The sequence below is a fragment of the Dermacentor andersoni genome, chromosome 4 (assembly GCF_023375885.2).
Source record: "Dermacentor andersoni chromosome 4, qqDerAnde1_hic_scaffold, whole genome shotgun sequence".
Classification (NCBI taxonomy): Eukaryota; Metazoa; Arthropoda; class Arachnida; order Ixodida; family Ixodidae; genus Dermacentor; species Dermacentor andersoni.
Window position 1 is genome coordinate 3,944,136 of NC_092817.1, and position 19,941 is coordinate 3,964,076.

At 45.3% G+C, this 19,941-nt stretch overlaps 1 protein-coding gene across 6 annotated transcripts in view; it reads left to right on the forward strand.

Moving 5' to 3' along the window:
• Positions 1–19,941, forward strand: part of LOC126535889 (proton channel OtopLc-like) — a 219,194-nt gene that overhangs the window by 169,376 nt on the left and 29,877 nt on the right. For all 6 annotated transcript variants that reach the window (XM_055073321.2, XM_055073323.2, XM_055073322.2 and 3 more), the window contains one exon: positions 5,229–5,520. In XM_055073321.2, coding sequence (XP_054929296.1) covers positions 5,229–5,520 — 292 coding nt within the window. The remainder of the gene's footprint in view (positions 1–5,228; positions 5,521–19,941) is intronic.

A 19,941-nucleotide genomic window follows, 5' to 3' on the forward strand; every position in this document is an offset into this window, starting at 1 on the left:
TCGACTGAATCAAATGTTTTTCGTAATCAATGAAGGCTATATATAAGGGTTGGTTATATTCCGCACATTTCTCTCACCTGATTGATAGTGTGAATATGGTCTATTGTTGAGTAGCCTTTACGGAATCCTGCCTGGTCCTTTGGTTGACAGAAGTCTAAGGTATTCCTGATTCTATTTGCGATTACCTTAGTAAATACTTTGTAGGCAACGGACACTAAGCTGATCGGTCTATAATTTTTCAAGTCTTTGGCGTCCCCTTTCTTATGGATTAGGATTATGTTAGCGTTCTTCCAAGATTCAGGTACGTTCGAGGTCATGAGGCATTGTGTATATAGGGCGGCCAATCTTTCTAGGACCGTGTTCCCACCATCCTTCAACAAATCTGCTGTTACCTGATCCTCCCCAGCTGCCTTCCCCCTTTGCATAGCTCCCAAGGGGTTCTTTACCTCTTCCGGTGTTACTTGTGGGATTTCAAGTTCCTCTAGACTATTCTCTCTCACCTTATCGTCGTGGGTGTTACTGGTACTGTACAAATCTCTATAAAACTCTTCAGCCACTTCAACTATCTCATCCATATTAGTAACGATATTGCCGGCTTTGTCTCTTAACGCACACATCTGATTCTTGCCTATTCCTAGTTTCTTCTTTACTGCTTTTAGGCTTCCTCCGTTCCTGAGAGCCTGTTCAATTCTATCCATATTATAGTTCCTTATGTCCGCTGTCTTATGCTTGTTGATTAACTTAGAAAGTTCTGCCAGTTCTATTCTAGCTGTAGGGTTAGAGGCTTTCATACATTGGCGTTTCTTGATCAGATCTTTCGTCTCCTGCGATAGCTTACTGGTTTCCTGTTTAACGGCGTTGTCACCGACTTCTATTGCGCACTCCTTAATGATGCCCATAAGTTTGTCGTTCATTGCTTCAGCACTATGGTCCTCTTCCTGGGTTAAAGCCGAATACCTGTTCTGTAGCTTGATCCGGAATTCCTCTAGTTTCCCTCTTACCGCTAACTCATTGATTGGCTTCTTATGTGCCAGTTTCTTCCGTTCCCTCTTCAAGTCAAGGCTAATTCGAGTTCTTACCATCCTATGGTCACTGCAGCGCACCTTGCCGAGCACGTCTACATCTTGTATGATGCCAGGGTTCGCGCAGAGTATGAAGTCGATTTCATTTCTAGTCTCACCATTCGGGCTCCTCCACGTCCACTTTCGGCTAATCCGCTTGCGGAAAAAAGGTATTCATTATCCGCATATTATTCTGTTCTGCAAACTCTACTAATAACTTTCCTCTGCTATTCCTAGAGCCTATGCCATATTCCCCCACTGACTTGTCTCCGGCCTGCTTCTTGCCTACCCTGGCATTGAAATCGCCCATCAGTATACTGTATTTTGTTTTGACTTTACCCATCGCCCATTCCACGTCTTCATAGAAGCTTTCGACTTCCTGGTCATCATGACTAGATGTAGGGGCGTAGACCTGTACAACTTTAATTTTGTACCTCTTATTAAGTTTCACAACAAGACATGCCACCCTCTCGTTAATGCTATAGAATTCATGTATGTTACCAGCTATGTTCTTATTAATCAGGAATCCGACTCCTAGTTCTCGTCTCTCTGCTAAGCCCCTGTAGCACAGGACGTGCCCGCTTTTTAGCACTGTATATGCTTCTTTTGGCCTCCTAACTTCACTGAGCCCTATTATATCCCATTTACTGCCCTCTAATTCCTCCAATAGCACTGCTAGGCTCGCCTCACTAGATAACGTTCTAGCGTTAAACGTTGCCAGGTTCATATTCCAATGGCGGCCTGTCCGGACACAGGCCGCCATAGGAATATGAGTGGAAATTACTTGTGTTTAATAAACGAAATAAGGAAACCATAAATTATGGAAATGAAAGTGGATGAAAAAATTACTTGCCACAGCTGGTGAACGATCCCACAACCTTCGCATTTCGCAAGCGATGCTCTACCAATTGAGCTACCAGGGCGCTGTTTCCCCATCCACTTCCTTTGGTATTTATGTTTGCTAGTAGACCCCTGGGACTGTTAGCCAGTGCCACCACTCACACACCTTGGCGGCGGATGTGGAATATCCTTTTTTCCGCAGGCGTCACGAGAACGTGATCGTTTTGGGTGAAGGCAACCGGTCAATAAACCCACACATGCTACCTGAAGGCATCAATGTTGCTGGATTAGAGACCGTCGTTATGTAATAAAAAAGAAGAAAGGGGGTTGACTGAGGACCCGATTTTTATTAGTCCTAAAGAAAGTCGCCTGCGGGAGAAAGGATGTTCCACGTAGTATACTATACACATACCCATACTATACTTACACATACTATACTGTGAGAGACTCGCACCTACCTCGTGTAGTCGTGTGGATAATGTTGGTCTGAAGTTCTTCGTCCCAATTCGATGAATCCATGTCTTTCTTCTTAACCCGTAGCGCTTACTGGACGGTATAGAGAATAGCTTCCTGTTTTTGCTAAAACTATTTTAGAATACGAAGGCGCAGCAGGTTATGGTGACAGAAAATGCCGGGAAACGGCGTCGCACTTGCCTCAAACTTAGTTGAAGGCGTTCGCAAACCAAAACAACACGGAACAGCAACGGCGCCATCATGCGCTCCTCGGGACTCCGTGGACGTTTCTCAAGTGAAAATGGCACTGAAGCGCGACAGTAAACAAACAAAGCCGGCGCGAGGGCCCACGTGATGCCATTAAGCCAATAGCGATGCCGCGTCGGCCTCGGTCGGAGCGCGCGAGGAGGAGGCGGCAGTCTTCAATGCGTGGCGCTACTTTACGAAGTTTAAGGGGCTTTAGGGCGACTGCTTTGCTGCGCCACCTGTCGAACAAGGTTGGAGTTACTGTGAAGAGATCAGTGCGAACGCTTCAGGTTCTCGATCGCGGTCATCCACTTCAAATTTTCGTCAAACGGCCTTGTTTCTGAAACCTCTCGCAGGATACAGAGGTCCTCTTCAGTTGTGAACCACGTCCGAGGCTTTTTCTCTTGCACACGAGTCGGCGCCGCGTTTGAAGACGACACCGGCGACACGCCGCTCTTCGTGCAGGTGGTCGCCATGTTTGTGTCGTGAAAACGCTGGTCCCCTGCACGTGCAGCGCTGGGCACAGGATACCAGCCAGCGAACGCACCGCTCCGTAAACGCGCTTGCCACCCAAGCGTACCGCACATGCGCAGAGACGTCTCCACTCGCCCGCTGGCCCGTAAACCCGCTGAACTCTCTGATGCCGTCAGACATTCCACCAAGAAAGGATCGACGCGCACGTAGACCGAAGGCATGAATAGGCCGCAAGAAAAAATTATAGGCGATGGACCAGACCCGTCCTAGACGATACATCGCCAACAGTAGCCAAAAGCTCTTCGCACTTCACGCTGCCTGTCAGCAGCAAAAACACTAGAAAAGCTCCAAGAATTGCCGTGCGGTCGGATGTCCATCGCGGACAATATAGCTCGACAAAAGCGGACGCCAAAACCGCTGTGTACTATCCGTTTTAGTTATCTGTGCGTTCTGTCGGCCTGCAGGATCGATCATTATTCCGTGGCACGTTTGAGAGCGCTAATGTTGCCGCGCCTATTGACGTGGTACTTTTTCTAAAACTCTTGCGCTCGAAACCACTATAGCTATTAACACGAAACAATTTTATTTTGAGATTTCTCAATAGACTGTACAACAACAACATTGCAGATTTCGCGGTGAAAATAATACTTTAGAATTTGACTAATTATTTCTTGGTAAGTAACTACGTAAACTCATAGTAAAAAATATTTTTGAGTCGCTCAAGAGGACAGCGAACGGTACTAAGTTGGTTGCATTTTTTGTAGCTCACACGTAGATTTCTTTAAAGTATGGCCTGACTTTTATCTGAAACACCCCGTATATGTGGCGAATAAAAGTACTTTCGTGTGCAAATCCGCACTTTTATATTAGGTTTCCCGCTTACCCTGTGGCACAAAAGGAGTGACGAGCCTACATGCAGCAGAAGCCTGTGTGAGAAGCTCAGTAAGGAGCTTGCCTAGGTGTGCAAAAATAATGTGCACAGCCCAACTACGGACAAAAGGCGGGAAGGAACAACGGAGGGAACCGCTAGCTTCCACATTAACCGTATTATCGTAAACACACTGACTACTCATTGGTAGTGGTATGCGAGATTGTCGTCTCCTGTGGATTGAGGTACGCATAGGGCAGTATAGCGGAATGTGATATTACGGGAACATAGTATCGAAGTACGGAAAGGAGAGAGTGGTTATTTGTTGCTTTAGATTATAATCAGCGTGCTTGCTCTATATTGTTTCAGGCAAGTGATAACACCAGGACGATCATTGAAGCCGCGGCTATTCCTGGGTCGCATTGTTCGAAAAGAAACTTTTTTTGTATACGTGGAATGCGCAGTAGGTTGCGCGCCGTATTAATTTGCGTTGCTGCATCTCAACGCATTGAGACATCACTGAGTTTCGGCATCATGCATCGGCACTTCTAGGTTGTGATCACGCGTGCTAGGCCAATGTATGTGTTTTACGGTACTAAAGTTCAGTTGGAAATCAAGGCTTGTCTCAAACGTTCCTTTCCGTTCTTTGTTGGCAGTGTCGCTGAGCACATTGTCATCTATTACCAACTAGCGAGGTCTCACGCCTTGCTCCATAAGGAGCTTGTGTTACAGCTATATTTATAACTCGGGATGGAACTAGATACTTGACATTACAGCTCGGACCGTGGCATACGTTGATAAGTGCACTGTAGTGAGCCACCATTGACCAGTATATAAACATTTTGCACGGCTGCCACTCGCTAAGTATTTCGCCCTGACATATAGTGAACTAGAATAGCCTCACACAACGCCATCGATGGACGGAGGCATGAAGCAGACTGGGAACGCCATCAGCATTCAGTTACACGATCTGTTCGCTGCAAAGCGCATTTATGATTACCACCTTTCTTGAGCTTTTGTGTCATGACGCTTTAATACGTGCTCCATTTTGTCTGTTGACACTTGATGATATGTCTTGAGGTCGACTACTTTTTTACTTGCTTTCTGCCTTTACTGCTACTGAGGGGTAACATTTTTATTCAAGAGGTCATGAGGTCATTCAAGCGCATTGATCGCCTATATAGCTGTGCAGCATAAATAAATTGGAGTTCATATAAATTAAATAAAGCAAACGGCTCGAGAATCGGCCTGTTGTTGGTTGATGACTTTTTGTACTTTCCACTTAGGTGTACGGCATCGTGATGTGCCTTGTGGGCATCACGTGGCTGGTTGTGCTGCACGTGGACCTGACGCGCTACAAGCTCCATATCCTAGCGCGTATCAAGAAAAAACTGAAGGAGTACGAGGACCTGGCTGACCGTTTCTCGTTTACTACCGAGTGTGTCATCAACGAGCAGTACCCATGGGCTGAGACGAGCAAAGACGAGCCGGACGAAGAGGAGCACCACGTGCTGCCCCACTACCGCTTCCTCAAGGGCCGCCACTCGGGAAGCTTCTTCCTCAAAACCGGCATGGCCGGTGAGTTGCTCTCCCATGACTATCATTAGCGTGGCTAGTCCAACTCATTAATTCTCCCAATGCTGTACTTTGCTACTATATAGGCGCCTAATCTGAACATTTTGCTCCCTTCCGGGACCAGCCACTTCTTTTTTTCGGTGTGTATTCGGTGACTCCACCAACTTGATGCCGTTTGTTTGTGTAAATCGCAGGGGAAGGGGTTACGTTCAAAGAAACCAATTCGACAGGCACGTTTGGAAGCAGAATTACCTGAGAAGAGATCAATTCATATATGCTCTGTTCAGTGGGACCTCAATACGAATATGTCTTTCGTGTGGGCAGCCAGGATCGAGTTCATAAATTGGTTCATCCCTTGTCTGAAGTAATTGGTCAGAACACGAAAGGGAAACGTGTACTGTAGGAACCAGTGGCAGCTTCGCTGCACATTCGCAAATACCACTTCATAATGGTCCAGTCCATCATTAGTTTCGCTCGAAAGGCGAGGCAATGATACCGATAGCAAGCACGCGAGCGCTGTGGTGCTGCCCAGTGCAAATGGAACCCCGGAGGCTACCTGGCATGCCATGGCCAGTGCCGCGAGTGCATCGTTGGATGTCTGGCGGCATTGCGCGCATTCAGAAAGGTGAGCCTTCGCGGCGCCACTAGGCGGTGAAAGTTGTCGCCTGTCAAGAGAAATTATTCCCACAGAGTCCGGCTATATCACAAGGAGTCGAAATACTAGGCAATTGCACAAAGGAGAGAAGATACGCCTTAAACATACTAGGCAACAAAAATGACAAAAGACTACTGTTTCATTATGTCTCACTCGAGGAAACTGCACTTAAGCACTTAGATATGACAGTTGCCACCTACCAGGTACACCGTCCCCAGTAGACCCCGTTGAGGTTGAAGGCAACGCACTTCTAAGCACTGCCACTACCCTTCGAAGTGTCCATGGTGCCGGGCAAATTTCCAGGAAATTACTCAGTGATAAAATTAACGATAGCTAAATATCCTCATGGTAACAAATAAAGGTCAAAGATGAATTCCTTTCATAACGCAAACCTTTCTATCCTTTCCATGCCTACATCCCTAACCATTAGGTAGGCACAACGCGACAAAATAAGACAGCGGACACATTTTTAGGCCCTGCTTTGTTTAATACCCTTCTAAGTGTCCAGGCTTCCGCGCATATTGTTTACAAAATTACTCAGTGTTAAATAGAATGACCACCAAATGTCCTCACTTAAACAAATAAATGCCTTGAAAGCGCAGTCGCGGAAATGCTTAAACAATTATTCAGAAGCTAAAATGAGCTTATAAAAGATGCGAGCGAAATTATAGCACACCAATCCGCGTTTCCTGATAAACTAGGTACTCTCAAGTTAGAAATCAAGGAGCTGCCCTAAAGAACGTGCAGGAAAGTAGAAAGGAACGTCAACAAATGGCGCACGAGATGAAATTAACGATTTAGTAGCAACAAAGAATTACTCATTTGGAGGACCGACAACGCCGACACAGCGACTAGATGTGAAGGGTGCCTCTGTAGAAAGATTCCACAGACTCGGCAAAAAAACAGGAACAAAACGCGAGCAGTTGTAATAAGATTTCTTTACTATAATGGAAAGATGGCCGTACTTATGAATTGCAAGAAGCTGTAGGGAACGAAGATTTTTTTATCGAATGATTACTCACAAGCAACGTTACGAAAACCCAGGGACCTATGGGCGAGCAAGAAATGGAAAGGTAAATAAGGGTAAAGGCACGGCTCCTGCAGGATATGGCTTTCATTGATAATGAGGCGTTTGGATGGGACAATGAAAGTGGGCGCAGAGTGAAACTTGACCGGCAGCATGCAAGTGAAGAGGAGTCTGCTTGACATTGCGATGCGGATAAAGATCATCATCTTCACAAGCTTACTTTATGTCCACTGCAGGAGGAAGGCCTCTCCCTGCGTTCACCAATTACTCTTGTCCTGCGCCAACCGATTCCAACCAGCATCCGCGAATTTCCTCATTTCGTCACTCCACCTCGTCTTCTGCCGTCTTTAACACCGTTTCCTTTCTCTTGGTACCTATTCTCTAACCCTAATGGTCTAACCGTTGTCTAACCTGCGCGTCAGATGACCTTACCAGATCCATATTTTTTCTCTTAATGTCCATCATAATATCGGCTACACCAGCTCGCTCTCTGCTCCAAACCGTTCTCTTTCTGTCTCTTAACGTTATGCCTAACATTCTTCGTTCCATCGCTCTTTGCCCGGTCCTTAAAATGGTCCGAAGCTTGTTTGTCGATCTCCAAGTCTCTGCCCCATATTTCAGCACTAGTAAAATGCACTGATTCCACAACTTCCTTTTCAGTTATAATGGAAAGCGTCTAGTCAGGAGCTGACAATGTCAGCCTTATGCGATCCAACCCAGTTTTGTTCTTCTGTGAATTTCCTTCTCATGATAAGGGTTTCCTGTGATTAGTTAACCTAGGTGAACGTGCTCCTTCACGGACTCTATAGGCTGACTGGCGATCCTGGACTCTTGTTACCTTACCCGGCTATTCGTGATTATCTTTGCCTTCAACCCCCCCCCCCCCCCCCCCGTTTTATTCGTCAACCCCACGCTTACACTATCTCTTTTAAGGTCCTAACTCTGTTGTAACTCGTCTGCAGTGTTCCTGAGTACAACAATGTCACCGGCAAACCGCAGGTTCCTGAGTTATTCGTCGTCGATCTTTACTTCTACCAAGCACGCAGTGAGTAGTATTGGAGAGATTGTGTTTCCTTACCTGACCCCTTTCTTTATAGGTCTCTTCCTACTTTTCTTGAGTAGAATTAATGTAGCTCTGGAATGTCCGTAGATACTTTTCAAGGTATTTTCCTAAGCGGTCTGTCCTCCTTGATTACGCAATGCCTCTATGACTGCTCGTATCTCTACTGAATCAAATGTATTTTCGTAATCTATGAAAGCCATATCGAGACGCTCATTGTACTCTGCGGATTTCTCGATTACCTGATTAATGACATGGATGTGATCCATTGTAAGGTATCCTTTCCTGAAGCCAGCCTGTTTCCTTGGTTGACTAAAGTCCAGTGTTCCCCTTATTCTATTGGAGATTATTTTGGTGAATATTTTATATAATACGGGGAGTAAGCTAAGGAGCCTATAATTTTTCATTTATTTAACGTCTCGATTTTTGAATATCAGTATAATGTTTGCATTCTTCCAGTTTTCTGGGACCCTTTCAGTCGATAGACACTTCGTGTAAAGAGCCGCCAGTTTTGCAAGCATTATGTCTCCTCCATCTTTGATTAAATGTAATGTTATTTCATCTTCTCCTGACGCTCTTCCTTGTTTCGTGTCTTGCAATGTGCTTCTGACCTGATCGCTAGTTATAGGAGGAGTTTCTGTGTCCAGTTCATTTCTGTTTCTAATGTAGGTATCCTGACTTCTCTGTACAGCTCACTACAGAATTCTTCCATTGCTTTTACTATACCTTCGAGATTGCTGATGCTATTAACCTGTTTATCTTCCTGTGAATACATCTTGGTTTGTCGTATGCCAAGTTTACTTCTCACTGATTTCAGGCCGCGTCCATTTTTTACAGCTTCTTCAGTCTTTCTCGTGTTATAGTTTCGAATATCACATATTTTCGTCTTGATCTGTTTTTACAGTTCCACGAATTCTATATTATCACTTGAGTTGGACACTTTCGTTCATCGTCATTTCTTTATTAGGCCCTTTGGCACTTGGGAGAAACTTGCCTACTGGTTCCCTTGGTGCCTTGCCTCCCACTTCGATTGCTGCCTCTGAAGCCAGCCTAGTTATGGTTTCATTCATTACCTCTATGTCATCATCATCTATCTGTTCTGTTCTAAGGCTGCATATTTGTTCGCATGAGCCAGCTTGTATTTGTCTGCTTTTACACTTATTGTTTCTAGGTTGAGCTGTTTCTTCTTGACCAATTTTACTCTTTCTCTCTTAAATTGAGTCAAATCCTAGCCCTCACTAAGCTATGATCACTACACTTTACCCCACCTATCACTTCTACATTCTGCACTACGCTGGGATAGGCAGAAAGTATGAAGTCAATTCCATTTCTTGTTTCACCATTACGGCTCTTCCAGGTCCACTTTCTGTTGCTACGCTTCCTGAAAAAGGTATTGATTATTCGAAGCTTATTCCTTTCTCCAAATTCTTCCAGCATCTCTCCTCTAGCGTTCCTAGAATCGACGCCGTAGTTGCCAATTGCTTGTTCACCAGCCTGCTTTTTCCCGACTTTTGTATTGAAGGTTTCCAGTATTACACAAACAATAAGAAAAATAATAGCGTAACGAAAACAGTTGCAAATTTTGTATACAGATTTTCATCAAGTGAAAGAAGGTTGTAGTTTGCGTTCATTTACTTCTTCTACATTTGCACCTATATTCGTTTTCGGGGGTTTCCGTGTGTACTCCTGTAGATCACGAGGATGTATTCGCAACTGTCAAAGGCGATCGTTGCGCCTCTGCGGTTTGCCCAGACGAGTTCGCGGCCGCCTGTGCACGTCAGATTCCGGAACTACAAAGTCAGAACCGTTTACAAATCGTTCTGTATTGAGTTACTCATCTATCGCCGATAAATAAAACAAGTTTTCAGGCACGTAGGGCCCCCTGGGCTGTACTTGTCGGCTATAAGGTAGCCTCACAGCCTACGGGATTATCTCACTGAGCTATGTTGAATGCTAGGCTGCCATAATCGAAAGTCCGAATCCTTCCATAAGTGCTTTTTTTAATCTGACGATGGTGAGCTTGAATATCACTTCATCCAGTGCAGCACATCTGCAGGCTTGCAGTGACGCCTGACACCGAAAAAAGATGCCGAAAGCGAGTGGGGCTATACTAATCCAGGTACAACCAGATTAGGAAGGCCCACTAAGCTTCAACAAGCACACTCCCTCACAAAAACAGGGATTGGCCTCCCTGGTGCAGTATTTGGCCACTACCTGCCTAATGATTCCTACAATAAACCCATGGCCCTCAGTCCCCAGCAGCTGCGGACCACCTGGCCAACTGACCAAGGCGGCGGTCAGACCTGTAACGCAGCAGAGGGTGCTAAAGATATCTGGGTCCGCACAGGCCGCCAATGTAAACTGACCCTGTCAACCTTTAACAGCCGAACTCTGTCGAGTGAGACTAGCTTAGCAGGACTCTTTGAGGAACTATCAGACATTGTTTGGGATATCATCGCCCTTAGTGAGATTAGAAGAACTGGTGAGGCTTACACAATGCGGAATAACGGCCATGTCCTCTGCTATAGAAATCTCCCAGATAAGCAGCAATGCAGGGTAGAATTCATAATCCATAAGGACATAGTGGCCAACATTGACGAACTCTACAGCATTAATGAGAGGGTAGCTGCAGTCGTAATCAAACATAATAGGCGGTATACATTAAAGGTAAAACAAGCTTATGCTCCAACATCCAGTCACGAGGATGATGAAGTAGATCAGTTTTATGAAGATGTTGAATTAGCGATGAAAAAAGTGGAAACTTTGTATACTGTAGTAATAGGCGACTTCAATGCGAAAGTGGGGGAAAAGCAGTAGGCGTCGATTCTAGGAACGTTAGAGGAGATTTGCTGGTGGAATTCGCAGGAACGAATAAGCTTCGAATAATGAACACCTTCTTCAGGAAGCGTAGCAACAGAAAGTGGACCTGGAAAAGCCCTAAAGGTGAAACAAGAAATGAACTTGATTTCATACTTTCTGTTGATCCCAGCATAGTGCAGGATGTAGATGTGATAGATAGGGTAAAGTGCAGTGATCATAGGTTAGTGAGGGCCAGGATTCACCTCAATCTGAACAGAGAAAGGGCAAAATTGGTCAACAATAAAAAGGTCAACCTAGAGGCAGTAAGGGTAAAAGCGTAAAGTCTGGCTGGTACTTGCAAACAAATATGCAGCCTTAGAACAGAGAGATGAAGATGACATGGAGGTAATGAATTAAAACGTAACTAGGCTGGCTTCAGAGGCAGCAATTGAAGTCGGAGGCAAGGCACCAAGGCAACCAGTAAGCAAGCTGTCTTAAGTAACAAAGGACCTAATAAAGAAACGACAAAAATGAAAGTGTCCCACTCAACAGATTAGATAGAATTCACGGAACTGTGAAAACTGATCAACAAGGCGAAAATAAGTCATATTCGAAATTATAACGTGAGAAAGACTGAAGAAGCCGTGAAAAATGGACGCAGCCTGGAATCAGTGAAAAGGAAACTTGGTATAGGACAAACCAAGATGTTTGCACTGAAAGATAGGCAGGACAATGTCATCAGCAATGTCGAATGTGTAGTAAAGGTATCGGAAGAATTCTATACTGACCTGTACAGTCCCCAGAGGAATCGGTATACCTCTATTAGAATAAAGTAATGAACAAAATACAGAAATTCCTATAACTAGCGATGAGGTCAGAAGGGCCTTGCAAGTCATGAAACGAGGCAGAGCGGCAGGAGAAGATAGAATAACAGTCGATTTATTCAAAGATATAGCATCTTTACAGCGTGTTTACAGGAGGTATTCAGAGACCTGGATTGGGAAGAATTGGGGATAAGAGTTAATGGAGAATACCTTAGTAACTTGCGATTTGCTGATGATATTGCATTGCTTAAACTCAGGGGACCAATTGTAATGTATGCTCACTCACCTGGCGAGGCAAAGCAGAAGGGTGGGTCTAAAAATTAATCTGCAGAAAACTAATGTTTAACAGTCTTGGAAGAGAACAGCAGTTTACGATAGGTAGCGAGGCACTTGAAGTGGTAAGGGAATACATCTACTTAGGGCAGGTAGTGACCGCAGATCCGTATCATGAGAGGGAGAGAGAGTAAAAACTTTATTCAATGTAAATAAAATAAGGCACGATGGTTGGAGCCCCTATTCCAGGGCCCCACTGGCACGAGCGGCTCGCTGGGCTTGGTCCAGAAGAGCCAACTGGGTCTCCCGACCCTCGTCCGCAAGCCATGCCTCCCACTGCCTATTCCTCATTAGTGGATGTTGGTGTAATATGGGACTGTCTATGTGCGGAGGCCTCCTGGGGCACTCCCATGTGAAGTGTTTTAGTGTGGGTGTGTCTGTGCACCACGGGCACTCGTCAGTGAACCTCGTGGGGTGTATTCTGTGTAGGTGGTGCAGGTTCAGGTATGTATTCGTCTGAATACGACGCCAGTCCCTCTCCTGTTCGCTGTTTAAATCGGAGTGAGGATGTCCAAAACGACTCCGCTCCTGCCTTTGCTGTAGGAGGATGTCACGAGAATTCGGTGGAAGGACGTCGCTAGGCCATACCGTTGCTAGGACGTTCAAACCTCGAGCAATACGGTCTGCCCTAGCGTTTCCTGCCAGTCGCTCGTGTGCCGGACACCAGGCGATAGTGTGGTGCCCCTCTAGTTGAGTGCCTAAAATTTTGATTATTGATTTGGGTGCCGTTCCTTGTAAAAACAGGCGGCAAGCCGCCTGTGAGTCGGTTAATATGACAGCCGAATTGGTTTGGCGCTCGGCATCCTGAATGGCCAAGACGATGGCTGCAGCCTCTGCCACGCATGCCGAGGAGGTTTTGAAGGATGCCGTTGTTATGTTGTTGTTGCATGTAGAGACTATGCTGAAAGTGTCTGAGCTGGCTCGACTGGCTTCCGTATAATACACCCCCAGTCCCATGCCGAAACGTTTGTGAAGGGTCTTTGCCCTTGCTCTGCGTCGTCCGGGATGGTACTTGGGGTGCATGTTTTTGGGAATTGGGGCCACCGCGATGTGCGATCGAACATTGCGGTCTATCTGTGCCGTTTCCTCTCCGCAATACTGGGGTCTCAGGGGAAAGCCTAACCTCGCCAATACTTCCCTGCCCTGAGTTGAAGAACAAAGTCTTTCTTTCTGGGCATATAACGTCGCGACTGCGTACTCGTCAAAAATATTGTGCAGGCCCAGTCCCTCGAATCTCTCTGTGCTAGTGCATTCGGGAAGACCAAGGGCGGCTTTGAAGGCTTTTCTTATTATTGCGTTTGCCTGTTTGATCTCTTGGTTTGTCAAGGCCTGATACGGAAGGGCGTATGTGAGTCGGCTAATTACGAATGCGTGAACCAGGCTGATGGTCTCTCCCTCAGTTAGGCCGTCTCTGCTTCTTGCCACTCTGCTTATCATTCTGGCCACGTTTCCTGTGACCGCCTTTAGTTTTTGTAGGGTGTGAGATGTTCCAGCATTCTGCTGTATCCACATCCCCAATATTCTGAGTGTCTCCACTTCACGAATTGGCACCCCGTCGAGAGTCAGAGTGAGCGGCACCCAGTCCTTCTTTCTTGCGTACTTCGCACGCACCCGAATGAATTCCGATTTTTCGGGTGCGCATGCCATGTCCGCCGCCCTCGCGTATTCCACGACTGCGTCTATGGCCTTTTGAAGGGTTTCTTGCTTGTCCCCGTAGGACCCCTGGTGAGCCCAGAACGTGATATCAGCGGCATATATCGCACAACCGAGATTCGGGTGTTTATCTAGCTCCAGGGCTAGCTTTCTCATCCCTACATTGAATAGCAGTGGAGAGGGTATAGCTCCCTGAGGGGTACCTCTGTCGGGACAGTTGAAGGTGTCGGACCTCGTGGAGCCTAATCCGATTGTGGCCGTGCGGTGGCTGAGGAACGAGCGCACGTAGTTATAAATTCGCGTTCCGCAGTTCACCGCTTCCAGTCCCTCCAGAATAGCGTGGTCGGAGATGCTGTCGAAGGCCTTTTTGATGTACAATGGCAGTACAAATTTATCTTCCGACCCTCTGTTCGGGTGCAGGACCTCGTGCTTTAGTAGTAGAAAAACGTCCTGCGCTGACACGTGGGGTCGGAAACCGAACATGTTGGAGGGGAACATGTTGTTTAGCTCTATGTGGTTCGAGAGCCGGACCTGCACAACCTTTTCAAAGAGTTTCTCCGCGCACGATGTTAGGGAGATGGGTCGAAGGTTGTTGATGTTACGAGGCTTACCTGGTTTTGGAATAAGAATAATTTTTACTTCCTTCCATTCTTTTGGAAGGACGCCGTCCTCCGTCCAGACCGTGTCGTTAAAGAATTTGGTCAAGCTCTTTAGCGTGTCGTCACTTAGATTGCGAATTTTTTTTCTTTATTCTTTATTCAAGAATTACCCCGCATTGCCCGAAGGCGTTATAGCAGGGGGGTTACAGCAGGGAAAAAAACAAATCTTCATTCGTACAGCACACTTGCTCTTCACACAGCTGATTCCACTCCACAATAGTTCTGACAAAAAAGGAATCCGCAAACAAGTACGTCCTGGCACGGTATTCGCGGATTTTAAGTGAATGGTCATTACGCCTAGAAATATAATGTGGTTCTTTCAAGTAGCTTTTACTGCTAATTCCAGTCTTATTATTAAATATGAGGTATAAAAACTTCAGTCTCAACTTTTTCCGTCTAGAGGAAAGCAGTTCCCAATTCAATTCAAGTTTCATTTTAGTACAACTTTCTCTCCGCCCATACCGCCCCAGGACGAACCTAGCAGCTCGGTTTTGAATTCTTTCCAGCTTATCAATCAAGTTCTTTTGCGCGGGGTCCCAAACGGCACAGGCGTATTCCAAGATTGGTCTAACACATGTTAGGTAAGCAGTTTTCTTTAGGTTCGGCTGTGAACATTTCAAGTTCCTCTGAATAAAATTGAGTGCCCTACCAGCTTTTACAATGACGTCATCCACATGAGCAGACCATGAGCAGTCGGATGATAGCGTCACACCTAGATACTTGTATATAGGTTCGTTTTTTATCAGGGTATTATTTATCTGGTAAAGATTTACAATCCGTTTCTTCTTTCTTGTAAAAGATACATGAACACACTTTTTTAAATTCAAATTCATCTTCCAAGTGGAACACCAAGTATTAATACATTCTAAGTCAGATTGTAACATGGCAGCATCTTGTTCACTCTTAATTTTCCTATCAACAACACAATCGTCGGCAAACAACCGTATACATGAAGAAATACCAACAGAGATATCATTTATATAAAGTAAAAACAAAAGTGGCCCTAAGACTGAGCCCTGTGGGACTCCTGACGTCACATCAGCGTATGCCGAGCTTTTGCCGTTCAAAACAACACATTGTCGGCGCTGAGACAAATAATTTTCAATCCAAGCGAGTACGCTTGAGTGAATATTTAACATTTTAAGTTTATTAAGAAGAAGTGGATGTGACACTGTGTCGAAAGCCTTGCGAAAGTCTAAAAAGACACAATCTGTTTGTCCTCCCTCGTCAACATCGAGTGCCAATTCATGATAAAATTCAATTAATTGTGTTGTGCAAGATAGACCTTTCCGAAACCCATGTTGTTCTTTGATCAGTATATTATTATTTGTTATATGACGCATTATCTCAGCATATATAATATGCTCAATGATCTTGCACGAGATGGATGTTAGTGAGATAGGCCTGTAATTTGCGACATCTCTTTTCGAACCCCCTTTATGAATAGGTACAACTTGAGCGGTTTTCCAATCATTAGGTAAGAGTCCTGTGGATAGCGATTTCACATAGATTAAATAAAGGTACATCGAGATAAGTGCAGCACACCGCTTTAGTATACGTGGAGATATACCATCCGGACCGTTTGCTTTGGTTTCATCTATGACCTTTAGGAGTGCCTCGATGCCTCTAACGCTTAATTCAACTTGTTCCATTAAAGGAAGTCTGCTTGCTTGTGGTGTAGAGCTATGATTGCATTTAGGTAGGAAGACAGATTGAAAATATGTATTCAAACACGTTGCCTTTTCAATATCGTCTGCAATTATTTGTTGATTACAAACAATTTCATTTATTCCTACAAAATCTGATCCGCATCCTTTTAAAAACCTCCAAAAACGTTTAGGGTTAGTTTTCATTCTGTCGTTGAGTGTCTTAAAGTACTCTTCCTTCGTAGTTTTTATAGCAAACTTATATTCCTGTGTTACTTCAGATAACTTTTTTATGTGATTCATACTTTTAGTTTTTTTGTATCTATTAAATGCTCTCTTTCTTTTTTTAATTATTCTGAGAATACGCGAATTCACCCAGGGTTTCTTACGTTTCTTGAGTCTGGTGGAGTCTATGCTTGGAACATACTTGTCCGTAAGCTCAAGCAGTTTATCTTTAAATACCCGCCATAAATCATGGATGTCGTAATCCTCAGCAAGACATTCAAAAACCGGCAAGTAATCGAGGAGCTCCTGGGAGATACTAGGATAATCACCTTTTTCGAAGAAAAAAACTCTCCTTGAAGTGGGTGACGTTGATCGGTTAATATCTGTTTTAATGTTTGCAATGACGGCGTGATGGTCACTCATTCCTGGTATTATATAAACCGAGCTAATAAGGGTAGGTGAACTGCAGAACAAAAGGTCCAGAATGTTACTATTCCGAGTTGGAGCATTGACATACTGTAACAGTCCGAAGGTGTTTACAATGTTTTTCATATCTAGGTTAATACAGCTGTCAACTTTGCATACACAATCACCTTCTAGCCATTCCAAGTTAGGTAAGTTAAAATCACCCGCAAGCAAAATAGGCTGCCGGGATGCCTCCGAAACGATGTCAAACAAAGATTGCAACAGTTTTAAATTTGAGTTCGGTGGTCTGTAGAATGATCCAACAGCGTATGAGGAGTTATCAGGTAGGGTGACTGAGCACCAATTGATTCAACATCGTAGGTATCAAGATCTAGCATAAATGATTTAAGAGAAGAGTGAATTAACAAAAACACCCCTCCACCGAGGCGGGGCCTGTCCTTCCGATAAGCAATGAATTCTTTAGGGAATACTTCACTATCCGCGATAGACGGGTTCAGCCACGATTCTGTGCCAAAAACGATATCAGCCTTGACAGACTCTATCAGACCAGCGAATTCATCGACTTTGTTTATTATACTCCTACAGTTTACTACAACGGCAACGAGGTTACGCCACACTTGTTTCATTTCCTTTCTATTGCGTCATCGTTCCCTGAATGGAACAACTTCTTTTTTTTCTTTGTCCCACGTGAAGGTCTTTCCGTTAATAATAAGTTTGTCGAAGTTTAGCTTTACCTTGTTATTGCTGTCCGCTTTTTTAACTTTTGCGTATTCCCACAGATGCTTCCGTATTTCTCGGGTATCGGATGAATAATCCTGATCCACACTGTAGGGTGACCCCTTGAACTTATTGGCATTTGACAAGACGTCCTGTTTTTCCTTATATGAAGAAAAATTTACTAGGACTGGCCTTTTGAACCTATCGCTGTAACGACCTACTCGGTGTGCCCTTTGTATCGAATTCAGTTCGATCCCCAGGTTAGTTTTGCAAATATCTTTAACCAAGTTTTCTGATTGAATCCACGTTTCAGAATGGTTTCCGTCATCTATTCCATAGAAGACAAGATTAAGCCTGCGACTTCTGTTTTCAAGATCGACGTTTTTCTTTCGCACGGCAGATACTTGTTGTTCAAGTGATCTTATTGCATTTCCTTGATCCGACACTAATTTATTTACCGTTCCAACCCGTTCCTCAGTTACACCAAGCCTACTGTTTACCTCCGCCAGCATAGCCTCGTGTTTGGCTAACTTGGTATCGATGGTATCTAGCTTGCTCATGATTGCTGCCTGACCAGCCTGTAAACTTTTAAGTACCTCCATTGCTGCTTCGGTGAGAGGTCCAGGATTAAGCTCGACATCGCCCGATAGCAACAAAAGAAGAATCAAGTACAACACTCTATTCACAAAGAGGCGGAAATTTCGGCAAGACACTCGCGCGCACATTCGTCTGCGACGGTGCGCAGTAGCAATTATCGTGGGAGGAGCCGGCAACGCACATAGCGGACCATGAAGTTGCATTGGATAGTAAGTACTAACCTGCATAACCAACAGTAGTGTTAGCTGCGCGTCAGCCAGCGTGCCGGCTCCAAATCCCACGAAGCCAAAATGCTGCGCGGTTAAGTAGGTTCGGTTGGTCTCACGTGGTCCTCGATGCTCAACAGGGACTGGTAGTTCATCGTCGACGAGCGGCTCTTTCAAACGGTGATGTAAGCCGGTGATAACTGGCAATCCGCTGTTAAAGTTGTTTGTCGTCGTGGTCCATCCGATTTCGCTTGATGAAGACGGTTTCGGCGAGAGTGGGAGCAGTGCCCGGTCGCCATCCACACCGAGCAGGATCGCTGATCCGATTGCAATAAGGACCTGCATAACCAACAGTAGTGTTAGCTGCGCGTCAGCCAGCGTGCCGGCTCCAAATCCCTGGGGTCGTGTTTTGCGTTCGTGACCTGATCATTGCGTTCGTGACCTGATCTACCCCTGGGGTCGTGTTTTTCTTGAAGGAGTGTGCCGCTGCGTAAACCTCTTCAAAGGTTATGGGGGCGTCCAGTTCTGGCTGGTCCTGACCTTCATAAACGGGTTTGGTGGATTGCCCGGTCAGTACAGTTCCTACGTATATCTCTTTAATTTTGTCTATCATGTCAGCTTCCCGACCTTCAAAGTCGTTTTCAAGCAGCTTAAGTGTGCGATTCGCGACTGTTTTTGTTCCTCCCGGGTCAATCATACTTCGAAGAATGCGCCATGTTTTCTTTGTAGTCAACGTGCCCCGAAGCGAGTCGCTGAACTGACGCCAATTGCTGTCGCTTAACTTTTGTGCGTATTTGTTAGCTTCCTGCGCTAGCTCAGCTATCAGTATCCTGAGTTTACGATTAAGCTTCTGCCTTTTCCACCTTTTTGTGAGGCCTCTCCGGGCTTCCCAGAGATGCAACAGGTGACGATCCACGGCTGGAGCCTCTGTTGTCGTTTCAATTGTTTTGGTGACCCTTGAGTGAATAACTCGGATCTGCTCGGCCCATTCTCTTACTTCTGTTATGCTGCCGATTGTTTTCTGTTTTTCACGAAATTTGGTCCAGTCGGATAGCCTTGCCTTGCCAATAGCTCTTCGAATCCTGGCTGCATTAACCGATATGCTTAAGATAGTGATCACTTCCGAGGTTTTCACCTAGGTTCGTCCATCGCGTCTCACTTTCGTTGTTGGTGAACGTGAGGCCGGGGGAAGTGTCCTGGGACACGCTGTTCCCGATTCGCGTTGGGAGATCCGGTTGAGTTAGCTGGAAAAGTCCGTAGCGCTCTACAACGTCTGCTAACAATATGCCCTTGGGATTGACTCTACTGTAGCCCCAGTTTGAGTGTTGAGCGTTAAAGTCACCTAACAATATTAATTTGTCCCTACCTTGAGCGAGTCGCACCGCGGTGGCCACCACGTTTTCAAAATCCGCCTGTTTTTCTCTGGGAGAACTATAAACGTTGACAATAATTGTTTTAGGTTTGCCCCTTTTCTGCGGCCAAATCGTGATTATCTGGTGCTGAATAGGTTCCCCGAAAAAATAATTTACGCTAATCGCGACATCCTTCTTGGCAAAGGTGGCTACTTGAGGGTAGTCAGGGTGAGCATAAAGCTCGT